Here is a 12,280-nt window from a genome sequence, read left to right as displayed (position 1 = left end):
CCCGTAACCAAAACTAGCAAACTGGAGGAGCTGCTCAAAGCTAATTATCTCTGGCTCAGAGCAAAGCCCGCCCACGCCCCCACCCCGAGTGACGCGCTGAAGCGCCTGCGCGGGTTGGGCTGGCTGAAAGGGCTTTCTTAGGCGACCGGGTCCTGCTGCGCATGCTCGGCGCCCACTGCCTGGGCCGGACCTCCGCGCACCGGAGCATCTGCAATTCTGACTCGCATCCTGGCCTGGGCATCCCGCGCCGGGCCATGACGGCGCACTCCTTCGCCCTCCCGGTCATCATCTTCACCACGTTCTGGGGCCTCATCGGCATCGCCGGGCCCTGGTTCGTGCCGAAAGGACCCAACCGCGGGTAAGGATCGCGCGGCCCAGCCTCCCTGTGGACACCTTCGCGGCCGCGCGCTCTCCCTTCCCCGGCGGCTGCGCGGGCGGCGGCGGCGGCTGCGGCGGCCCGCGGTGCAGCGAGCACTGTCCAGGCGCGCGCACGCCGCCCCACTCCTCCTCTCAGGTCTGTGCTGGGCCGCGTTCAGCAGGGAACAGGCAGGCGGTCGGGGCCAAAGGGCAGAGATGCTCGTGCTTTAGAAAGGTGGAGACAGTTACGGGTCACCCTCTGCAGCCTGTAAAGGTAAAGGCTGTGGCTAGACACTGTTGCAGTTTGTCCACTCCTGCCCAGCTGTGACCTTGAGTGTCTCTCACACCTTCAAGCCTCATTTCTTCTTAGGTAATTGGGGGTGATGATGATACCTGCCTTTTAAGGTTGCTGTGAGGATTACACAAAATAATGTATATAAGACTCTTAGTGCATGGCACATATTGTATTGAATAATTTTTAGACAGTATCTTTTTTTTTTTTTTGTGTGGTACGCGGGCCTCTCACTGTTGTGGCCTCTCCCGTTGCGGAGCACAGGCTCCGGACGCGCAGGCTCAGCGGCCATGGCTCATGGGCCCAGCTGCTTCGCGGCATGTGGGATCTTCCCGGACCGGGGCACGAACCCGTGTCACTGGCATCGGCAGGCGGACTCTCAACCACTGTGCCACCAAGCCCAGTATCATTATTTTTTGAAGGTCCCCTAGCAGGTTTCTCTACCTCTTGCACCATTTACCAGTTTCTGCTTCATACCATCTTCAGCTGTAAAGCACTCTCTCCCCTTGATTACAAGTTCCTCGAGGTGGAAGATGTCCTGTTCACCACTGTAGACCCCATTGCCCAGTACAGGACTGGCCCACGGTGCTTGGTAATGTTGAAAGAACGGATCAAATGCTAATTGCTCTGGCACCAACTTAAAGTACTTTAGATCAGAGGTCCTAGGCCCTGGTTTGGGTTAGATTTAGCTTTGGCTGGAGGCTGCATTTGGGTGTTGCCTCTGTTCTTAAAGATCTGCAGAGCTAGAGACTTCCCTGGTGGTCCAGTGGTTAGTACTCCAGGCTTCCATTGCAGGGGGCACGGGTTCGATCCCTGGTTGGGGGACTAAGATCCTGCATGCCGTGCGGAGTGGCAAAAAAAAAAAGGACCTGCAGGGCTGAGGTCCCATGGCCTCACTTTGTAAGCCATTTTAGTGCCTCGCCTCCCTTGCAGACCTTGGTGAGTTCTTCCTTCTGAAGTTTTCCTCCTGCATTTAAAGCCTCTGTCTCCAGCGTTTGAGTAGATTCAAGGTAGCCAGTTGCTATTGTCATTATAACTGCCCATTGTGCCTCAGAGATGGCTCACGGTCTCCTTGCCTCCTGCCCTGTCTTCTGGTCTTCTGTCTTCCTTCCCTTTGCCCGATGAGCTTTGGATTCCAGAGGCCACTCCATGGTGTGTGGCTGCAAGTGCAGCTCTGTGCAGTGTCTTTTCCCAACATGTTTGCATTAAGATGGAGAAACAGTGGGATTGAGAAGGCAGGTAGGTGAAGGGAAAGATGCATAATGTAACTTGGATGTGATCAAGGTTGGCCTCCCCAAGAGGTGACACTTGGCGTTTTTATTTTCCATCTAGCAATTCTTACCCTGAGTAGAACTCAGCCTCCCTGTGTTCAGGTGGCATCAGACGGGAAAGGGGCTGGCACCAGGAGCTCTTTCTCTGGCCTCGGCCAGGCCTCCTGGGGGCAATGCTTCCATCCGTCCTGACCTGACGTCCTCTTCCATTGCAGAGTGACCATCACCATGCTGGTGGCCACCGCTGTCTGCTGTTACCTCTTGTAAGTACTGCTCTCCCAGCTCAAGTCAGCTGGGGCCTTTGTGCCCCCTTCTTTCCTCCTTTCCCAGCCCTGCTCTCCCCTCTGTCCTGGTACTGGTACATTCAGCTCTTGAAAGGCTGAGGCTGTAAAGCACAGAAGAGGAGGCAGTTGGAGAGGCAAAGAGAGCGATGGGCTGGAAGTCATGAACTCTGGGTTCTGGTTCTGAATGTAGCACCTGGACAAGCTCTGTCATGTTCATAGACTACAGTTTTCTCATCCACAAAATGAGTGAGTTGGGCCGGCTCAGTGCCTTTTGTACCTGATGGGACATCAGAATCACCTGGAGAGATTGTAAAAACACAGCTTTTAGGGCTCCACCCTGGACCCACTAAAGCCCAGTTCTCATGATCTGCACTTGGGAATCCGTATTTTCAATGCATGCCCCTGGGTGATTGTGACGCAGCCGGTTTAGAACCACCGGATGAGCAGTAGTCTTCAAACTTGGAAAAGGTCCCTGGGATATAGGAAACATTCCAAGAGATGCGAGTGCCTGGACAGTGTGAGGGAATCAATTTCCAGGTCCTTCATGTCTAGAGGTTCTCTTTCTAAAACTGCCATTCATGGTAGCCCCTCCCCTTTTACAAAAAAGGCACTCTGCTATCCCTCCCCAATCCTCCTCTGTTAGGTTGCTCCGTGTTAAATCACCCTGGCTGCCAAACTGAGGAATAAATCCAAGCTCTGGTTTTGAGGGAGGCCTCCCTTTGTGCCCCTGGAGACTGTCTTACCTCTTCCCTAATCCCAGGGTCCAGCCCCAGCGCAGGGATCTTACAAATCTACAGAACATCAGATCGAACCAAACCTAAACCCAAACCCACACGCCCCAGACTGAGCCCCCGTGCCGGCCGCAGTGTGGATGGCTCCATGAGACGCTTCCCTCCAAAACCCAGACCCTGCTGCTGGGTCGGTCATGTGACCAAAGGCGTGGTGTGAGGTGTGCACGGCAGAGTTCCTTGTGTCCGGGCTCACCCTCACTGTGCTGTCCCTGGCAGCTGGCTCATCGCCATCCTGGCTCAGCTGAACCCCCTGTTCGGGCCCCAGCTGAAGAATGAGACGATCTGGTATGTGCACTTCCTGTGGGAGTGACCACTGCCGCCTCCTTGGCCCCAGGTACTGCTGGGCAGGCGGGCAGGGGTGGGGAAGGGCCCGGGGCTGGGGGAGGACAAGGTCAGGCAGGGTTATAAGACTTTGCATGTGGATTCAGGCATTCATTTATTAAGAAACAAAAAAGAATGCTGAGCACCTGCTCCCTTCCTGCCCAGTGGTGCACTGGGCGGCAGGGACGGACGGAAGACCCAGGGTCCTGGGGGGGAGCATGTGGGCCCAGCCTTGTTTGCGGGTTTGCAGGCCCCAGAGGAGGCGGCCGGCTGCAGAATCTGTTCTGAGTGAGGAGAGGGTGGGGGCAGGGGGCTGTCTGAGGTGAGCTGGGTGATGGGCACAGGCTCTCCAGGGCGGGGCTGGGGGAGAAGGGTCTCCACAGCGAGGCCGTGACTTGTTCTGTGATGTGCTTTTCAGGTGCCCCAGCTCTCTGGATGACCTTGGCTCCGCTGTCCCTGATGACCCTTCTGTCACCCCTACGACTGTGTCCCAGTCCCTCCGTGCTCCCTCCTCCAAGGCCTGCCTGGTTCTGGAAAGTACCACCCTCCCCAGCCAGTCTGGGCCTCAGGAAGCCCCGAGCTCAGAGCCAGGCCGGAGCAGATGTCCAGTCCTCAAGTTCCCGCTGCCCGCTCCCGAGTAGGTCCAGGCCAGGAGCTCACAAGGGTGGGGCTGCGCCTTTTACACAGTGGGGCAGCCAGAGAAGCCTTCGCGTCCTGTTCAGCCCGGGATGCTCTGAGCCTCAGGTGGGCCGGGCCGGGGAGGAAGCCCTGGGGGAAGAGGCAGAGCCCCGCCACTGTCCTCCTGTGTGACCCCAGGAAGGGTCTGCCTGTGTGGGCCTCCTCCCCTGTGAGATGGAGGAGCTTGGTCAGGTGTGGCAAAGGCCTTTCTTGGAATTCTCCTTTAAATTTTGACACGTTTCGATGTGAAATTTCTGGAATTGTTGACGAAATGGAAAAACAGTCCCACAAAACATTACGATCTAAAGCATCATAGTAATGTGGATCAAGGTTGAAACATGTATGTTTAGCATCCTTTATAGTCACGAAGTCACTTACGTTGGCTTGCTCAGGAAGTGGTATCTCCTCAGAACATCCTCTTCCCTCTTCCTCCCCACCTGGATCACCTCCCTCCCTTCACAGAGGCTCAGCCCGAGCACAGCAGGAGCTGAAGAAACTGGAGGCAGCTCCTGCTGAGGCCGGGCCCAGGCTCTGGCAGCGGTGAGGGTGGATTTCGGAGCCCCTCACAGCAGCACGTAGGTCATCTGGAGCGAGGGAGGGCGCGGAGGGCCAGGTGTGGGCCAGGTGTGGGCTGGGCTCTGCTGAGATGCTGCCCGGCGGGGGAGCCCCTGGCCTGGTGGGGGAGCCCCTGGCCTGGTGACGCCTGGAGAGTTGGGGTGGAGACCTCAGACACTTGCCCGCAGCCCCGGAGCTAATTGGAGTCCCCCACGTCTGCTGTGCCACGTTGCCTCCCTGGGAAAGAAGCCAGTCTCTTGTATTTACTGACGGTTGAGTTGATTGGCATTCTGTTCAGTAGGCATCGTTTTTGGAGCGGTGGTAGAACGTGGTATGTCTCACCTGGATTTCTTGGTTCTGGGCTTGGCCTGTTGCTCAGATCGGGGCCTCGCTTGAACATCCCACCCACCCCCTTTCCAACTCCCTTCCTGTGCTGACCTCTGTGGCCCCCCTGGAGTGGGGCTGTTGAGTCTCAATTGGCGGCTAGAAGCCTGACCCGTGTCTAGTGATTAATGAGTGGTGAGGAAATTCCTGTTTGGTGGCAAAGTCCTGGCCGAGGCCAAGTTTGCTGGCTGCCGCTCCCCTGCCCACCTGATTCCCATTCCCTCGGTGGGTGGATTTGGGGCCCAGGAAAGGGACTGGCAGCTGCTTGGAGCTGCAGCTCTGGGATGTGGCCACTGAGACTACATTTTCCTGAGACCTGAGCGAGAATCCCGCTGTCCTGGATTTTGCCCAGAACCAGGCCGGGCAGGAGGAGGCAGACGGAGGACTCGTTCAAGTGGAACTTTGCCCCACCACCCATCTGTGCCCCAGATTACAGAGTGCATGGCCCCCCGGGGCTCTGCAATAAAGCCGGTCCCCAACATTCCAGAGCGTGGCCTGCATCCTTCCTAATACCCCTACATACGGGGCAGGGGGAGCCAGCAGGCTCCGTGCTTGGCCTGGGCGGGGATCAGCTTCCTGCCTGGGGCTGGGGGATGGAGTGAGTGGAGGGGAGAGCTCCTGGGAGGAGCTGCAGGAAGCTGGGGGTGGAAGGTGCTTGGAGGAGAGACCCTGAGCCCTGAGGAGTGCATCCAGAGAGAATGCAGAGCCACAGAGGGATGAAGCAGGGGAGTGAGTGACCCGACTTGGTTTCCAGGATGATCTCTACAGGGTGCATGATGGGCCTCAGATGAGATTGGTGGTGAGAATGGGGACGAGTGGGCGAATGGAAGGTCTAGTTAGGAGCTGAAGGGGGCCAGCGCCTTGGCCGTGGGGGGAGGGGGGAAGCGGGGTGGACCCTGTGGTGAGCAGTGGGCAAATGCGGTGCCCAGTACCTGGCGGCTGGAACCTCTCAGTGACAGGCCACAGAGGGCACGTGATGACCTGGGGTTTCCTGTGTGTCCTGGTGAGCTGGTTGTGTCCGGAGCATCTCCATGGAGATGCCCAGCTAGTGGTAGGATACGTGGGTTTGGTCTTCAGGAGGAAGATGTGGCCTGAAGACGTGCAGTGTATGTCTGTCCCTGAGTTCTCATGGAACCACTCGTGGCAGCCTCTGTTCCCCGAGTCCCAGGGCGCGCCCCCTGCTCTCTGGACAGCTTCTGCAACTCAGGGCTGGCAGACCCCCTCCCAGCACACTATCTTCCCGTCCTCCCTTTCTGCCTGTGCAGCCGTTCAGGGATGGGGAGCTTGGGACGCCCTCCCAGGATCTGTGCCCACCCGCTTTGCACGGATGGCGCTACTCTCAAAGCTCTTACCCCACTCCGAGGGGGACTGCAGGGTGAGCAGGTTTTGTCAGAAATGAACACAACCAGGCATTAGTTACAGAGGGGAAATCAGCTTTTATTCTGAAACAACTGACAGCAGGGAAATGTGAGCTCCGCGGGGTCCGTGCCCCTGCAGGGTGACTGGGCACTTTACCAGGAGAACGAGAGCGGAGGGGAGGGGTGAGCAGGGCCAAGTAGAGCCAGGAGAGTGAAAAGTCACAAAGGATGGGTTGGCGTAAGTGTGAGTAGGCCACAGAGACTGGGGGACAGAGGCCCGAGCCTTCCTGATTTCATCTCAGAGGAAGGGTCCTTGGGAGCCACTCCTGGGTTGCAGGAGATACATCTACATCCCAGAGGGACAGAGGAAAGATTCACGGTCGTAAATGCTCTCAGAAAGGGTGGAGGGGCTAGGCGTCAGAGGCCTATGGTCAGGTATTGGCTAGAACAAACAGTAAATTCTTCTGACAGTCCAGAGCTTGGTCAGACAGGAACTGGATGGGGCCAGGTCGTCCCAGGGTTACGGCCTTAGGCGGTCCGAAGCCAGGCCAGGCTGGACAAGTCTCTTAGTGCCTGGTGTGGACAGACTCGTTGTTTGTTTCAGGCAAGAAGTATCTCCCACCCCCCTTCCCCTGCCAAGTGGGAGGCACATCAGTAAATGTCAGCCTCCGACATAGATGCTCAGAGCAACTACAAGTAGCAAAAGATCCCTGAAGATGGGTAGTGGCTGGGGGTGGGGTACCCCTGCACCACCCCTAGTGGCAGAGCGGGAAGCAGCCTGGGAGACCATCCTGGGACTGACCGGACAAGCCTGTGGAGAAGACAAGGCAGGTGAGGTTAGCTCAGCTGCACGTACAGAAGGTGGCCGACAGAGGGCAGTGCCGCCCAAGGGACGGAGACCTCCAGACCAGGTTGTGCTGACACTGGGAGTGCAACGCACTGCGCAGATGTGAGAGGTTGTGGCCTTAGAGCGTGGCCCTTATTGGGAACAGGGATGATTTTCCAGGTGGTACCAGAGCCTGGATGAAACCTCCTTGAAGGATGTGTAATGACAACAGCAAGATGCCAGGTATTGCTCGGGGAATCCAAAGGGCAAGAGCTAAGGGGCCTTGCCAACTGGATGCTGCTCTGAGGCCAAGCTTCCCAACAGTCTGCCGCGACTTTTTCCCACCTCAGCAACCTGAGATCTGGTACATTCCAGCCTATAATAAGGACACCCGTCAGCCCAGATTCTCAATGGAGAGGAAAAGTTACATACAGAAGATGGCTGTTACTGCAGACCGCAGGGTCACCCCTCCCTTATAAAGCACCTAAAGCAAGGCCCTTGATGAGGGCCTTTGGGTTGCTTTGTACAGAAGTCGGTTCGTTGATAACATTGGAAATACGAGGAGCAGAGAAATAAAGTGGGGTTGGCCATGTGCTGGACGTGACGTCTGTTTAAAAACCTTGGGGTTTCCAGGAATGAAGTCACTTGGCAGCCACCACGGTTTTACTTGACTTGGACCCAGAAGAGTGAGGGCAGGTGACCAAAGTCTATGCTAATTCAGCCCACACTCCCATGTAACGAACCTGCGTAAGAATCACTCGGAACAAACAAACCCATAGAATGCTGGGACCAAAGCCACGCACGTCTGTTAGGACAGACGTTCCCTACCTCGGCACTGCTGACAGTTCGGGCTGGATAATTCTCTGTTGGGGACCATTGGGGGCGGGGCTGTCCTGTGCATTGTAGGGTGCTGAGCAGAACCCCTGACCTCTGCCCAGTGGATGCCAGCAGAACCGCTGTCCCTGCCCTTGGCTCTGACAATCACACATGTCTGTAGCCATTTTGAAATGTTCTCTGGGGGTCCAAGTCCCTCTCCCGCACCCCTACGTTGGGAATCACTACTCTAGAATCTCAACCCCTCACGTGATTGATAAAAATTTAATCAGTTTATCAACCCAGACAGGAGGTTGGGGAACCTTGAGGGAAGCTGGTATCCTGAATACCAGGGTTCCCCGTGAGCCATTCCCAGCAGGACCTGGAGCTTCTGACCTGGAGACCATGCCCTGGGGAGAAGGAAGCACCGAAGCTTTAGAGGATTATTGGGTGCCTGAGCGGGCTCTAATCCCAGCACCATGTGGTCCAGCAGAGGCCAGATGGCGGGGGCAGGGGTTGGGGGGGGCTCGGCCGGGGTGGGGGGGGATGCCTACCCTGCAGGCATCTGCCCGGAAAGGGGCTGGGACAGATATTCTCAGAAACCCGCAGAAGCCCCACCTCAGCTTCCTAACCACAGGATTAAGGGCCGGGATTGTAGCATGGCTTCCCCCCTGCTGCAAAGGTCAGCCTTTCTTCCCCTGACAAAGCCCGGCAGACATGAGGGAGATGATTCTCTGTGCCCACCCACTCTCCGTCTCCTAAGCAGGAATACGGGAGGCGGGAAGGGTTACTGCAGAGGCTGCAGCCTTGATCCGTCGTGATCCTGGGTGCAACGGCCGTGCCCTTGGTCTGCAGCAATTGATTTGGCAAACATATTTTTCTCTTTTTTCTTTCTGCCCAGCCTTCCAGGAGCTGTTGACTGAACAGCCTCAGCTCAGCTTCAAGGTCGAGATAGAGAATCGAGACCTGGGCTCCCTGGGTTCAAAGTCCGGCTCCTCCCGACTACTAGTTGAGTGAAAGTTAGTCTTTCTGAGCCTCAGTTTTATAATAGCACCAGTGCCTGCTTCGTAGAGGTTTTGACTGTGAGCTGAGGGAACGGATTAAAGTGCCTGCCTCGTCAAAAAAATGCCATCAGTAAATCACACGACTTTTACATAGTAACTCTTTACTTCTATGGCCTCCTTCATTCTGCCAGGATCTCAGCTTCCTTCACCTTTTCTTGTTCCCACCATGGACACCACACGGATCCACCCTGTGGAAAAGGAAGTGGCAAGCCCCCTGGGTACTTCGACGTGTGCGATAGGACCTGGGAAGTAAGCACCATGAAAAATACCTGGGGCCTGTATATGCATCTGTGTTTCTGTGCTTCACGTCAAATGTCCTTAATGTAATCTATAAATGTAGTGTCCTCTTGTTGAAAACAATGCTTTGGGGGAGTGAGGGGAGAAGAGAGAATGGGTACTAGACTAGATCTGCTGAATTCTAAAGTTCTCAGGGAAAATAAACATGTAAGAAATAACCATGGGGACTTCCCTGGCGGTTCAGTGGTTAGGACTCCAAGCTTTCACTGCCGAGGGCCTAGGTTCGATCTCTGGTTGGGGAACAAAGATCCCGCAAGACTCGCTGCACGGCTGAAAAGAAAAGAAGAAGAAAGGAAGAAAAAGAAAGAAAGAAAGAAACAGGAAATTTCTGAAAAAAGCAGAGTATTTACAGGGACATTAGCCCTCCCAGATATTTAAATGTATTATACAGTCACAGTATGAAAGGCTACAGAAATGAAGACAGTGGTGCTGGGACATGAATAGACACATCAATGGAAGAAAACGAGTCCAGAAATAAATTGATAAACATGGCAAAGCTAATCCGTGAGGAAAAGATGAGTAAAGGCAATGAATAGTGTCGGGACTCTCTCCCTCCCGGCAACAAAATAAATGTCAGCTGGATCAGAGATTTAACAAATGCAAATGAAACTATAAATGTACCAGAAGAAAACACAGGGGAATTAAAAAGAAATTATCTTGGGGCTCACGCCTGCGCGGTCTGCGCCAACCCGCGGGCTGCTCGGAGGGACGGAGGGACGCTCCTGCTGGGAATCCTCGGGACCAGCGTGTGGGGAGGTTCCCTCCCGCCCAGCCGTGAATGAGGGATTACCATCCCAAAGAGCTCATTTTTTTTTTCTTGAGGTGTTCGGAGTTAGTCCCACACCACAGATTTTCACTGTTTATTTTTATTTAGAAGCCAGCCTGTTCTCCTGATCAACTGTTAGCATAATTGCTAACCCTTAGACGCTGAATGATTTACGGTGATGAGAGTGGAGGAAAGGGTGAAAATTATGGTGAGAGCAAGGGGACCATGTACACTAATGTGATTAACAAGTATGTTAAAGTTTGCATTTTGTTTGCTTGTTGTTTGAGTCGAAGATACTGTGACAGATTGGACCCCTGAATTTTTAATCATATAAACTGAATAGGATACATGCGCTTTGGAGTCGGGTAAAATCTTCAATCCAGACCCTCCAACTTGCTGCATAACTGTGACTTTGGGTCACAGTTAAATAACTGCTCTGAACCTGTTCCTCCTTTGCTTAAAAAAAGAAAGAAAAAGAAAAGAAATTATCTTGTAATGGGGAAGATCTAACTAAGAGGGGCAAACAAGAAATGCAGCAGTGATGAAGATAAAGTTTGATAAATTTAAATTAAAATTTAGATTTTCTGCAAGGCAAAAAGAAAAAAATTAAATAAAAAAGATAAATGACAAACGGGAAACGATTTACAACTCATGACAGACACAGAGGTCATCAACAAGATAAAAAGGACAGAGTAGGTAAATAGAAAAGGAGTCAAGCAGACGGATCACAAAAGAAGTGGTAGAAATGACTTTTGAGCATGAAAAGATGCTTCCCATCATTTATAATCAAGGAAAGCAAATTGAAACAACAATGTAGCCCCATCAGTACCTATTATATTAGCAAAGATCAAAACTGATAATAGACTAGACATGTATATTAGTAGCCATAGTCAACGTACCCTGCATCTCCCCATGCTCTGAGTACTTCCATGCATACCAGCCAACTTCCAACTGCCAGCAGTCTTCATGTTCTGTGCCGAAGGCTGGAAGTGCCGTCAGGAAATTATTGCCATCGGCACACTCCTCAACCAATGGCTGATGGGACTTGTATGTACACGCTCCCGGGGTGTCTCCAGCTCCAGGCGCCCATAGAGCAGATGGCTTGCGCTTCTGCCTTCGCCATGAGAAATGCATGCCCTGGGCAGCCTACCCAGCGAAGAAACATGACTAATGTTTCTTTATTAGGGGATTAGGGGAACAGACTAATCCCAAAATGACCTGGAGCCAAGTTTGGCCAAACCTCAGCAGAAGCAGAGTCAAATGAGCAAAAAAACTAAATGCTTGTTGTTCCAAGTCAGGGTTTTCAGGTGTTTATTATGCAGGATTATGGTGACATAGCTGACTGATGCAGTGTTATGACAGATAGATCTAGCCCAGGGTGATATACATGTTATGTTTCTACTCCCTTGTTGATGACACTTGCATTACTCCAGGTCTTCCTGTTATAAACAATCAGCATCCCTAGATGTGTCTGTGCAAATGTGCTGGAACTTCCTTAGGATGTATGTCTCCATGTAAAGAGCAGAGTTCTGGGTGATGTTTACTTTCAGCATCACAAGATATTGCCCAATGGCCCTCCAAAGAGCTTGTTTACACTCCTACTAACATTATATGAACTCCTGGACTTCATCTGTTATTCAGCCTTTTTAATTTTTTCAATCAGATAATGTGTGTGAAATGGTATCTTGTTTTAACTTGCATTTCCCTAATAATCACTGGTGAGCCTGACTCTCTTTTCATCTGTTTGTTGACCATTTGGGTTTCCAATTCTCTAATGTGCCTGTTCATATTGATTGCTTTTCTATTATCTTTTTGGGGGGGGGTATTTTTCCTATTGGTTTATAGAATTTCTTTATGTATTTTAGCTACAAGTCCCCCTAATCCTAGAGAATCTAGTGCCAGGAAGAGAGAGGGAAGAAGACGGTGTGTTTGGAGGGGATGGTGGTGAGATAAAAAACAGCCCCATCTTTTCTACTGCTCTTTGAAACCATTGTTAAAAAATTGAAAAGCTAATCACAAATTAAGAAAAAATATTTGCAACGCACATATTTGTCAAAGGACTTGTATCCTGAATATATAAAGGACTGAACAAAATATAAGTATATAAAGAATATAAAGAATTCAACAATAAGACAAACCCAGTTTTTAAAAGTGGGCAAATAATTTGAACCCACACTTCACAACAGTTTTTTCATTTTATTATTTGTATCTCCCAGTTTTGCA

At 52.6% G+C, this 12,280-nt stretch overlaps 1 protein-coding gene across 1 annotated transcript; it reads left to right on the top strand.

Annotated features, from left to right (window-relative positions):
* Positions 1 to 74: 74 nt before the first annotated feature.
* Positions 75 to 5,416, top strand: ATP6V0E2 (ATPase H+ transporting V0 subunit e2). Its single transcript, XM_032642830.1, has 4 exons — positions 75 to 358; positions 2,136 to 2,183; positions 3,212 to 3,329; positions 3,735 to 5,416. Exons 1-3 carry the CDS (start codon positions 162 to 164, stop codon positions 3,303 to 3,305), a joined length of 339 nt encoding a protein of 112 aa, XP_032498721.1. The 5' UTR covers positions 75 to 161; the 3' UTR covers positions 3,306 to 3,329; positions 3,735 to 5,416.
* The last annotated feature ends 6,864 nt before the right edge of the window (positions 5,417 to 12,280 follow it).

Source organism: Phocoena sinus, chromosome 9 (genome assembly GCF_008692025.1).
Source record: "Phocoena sinus isolate mPhoSin1 chromosome 9, mPhoSin1.pri, whole genome shotgun sequence".
NCBI lineage: Eukaryota > Metazoa > Chordata > Mammalia > Artiodactyla > Phocoenidae > Phocoena > Phocoena sinus.
This window is presented reverse-complemented; position numbering and strand designations above follow the sequence as displayed.

Excerpts from the sequence above, each read along its gene's own strand:
- ATP6V0E2 (XM_032642830.1), top strand. The coding sequence starts at position 162 with ATGCTCGGCGCCCACTGCCTGGGCCGGACCTCCGCGCACCGGAGCATC. Across the intron at positions 359-2,135 it reads CCGAAAGGACCCAACCGCGG|AGTGACCATCACCATGCTGG; the intron begins GTAAGGATCGCG and ends CTTCCATTGCAG. Across the intron at positions 2,184-3,211 it reads GCTGTCTGCTGTTACCTCTT|CTGGCTCATCGCCATCCTGG; the intron begins GTAAGTACTGCT and ends TGTCCCTGGCAG.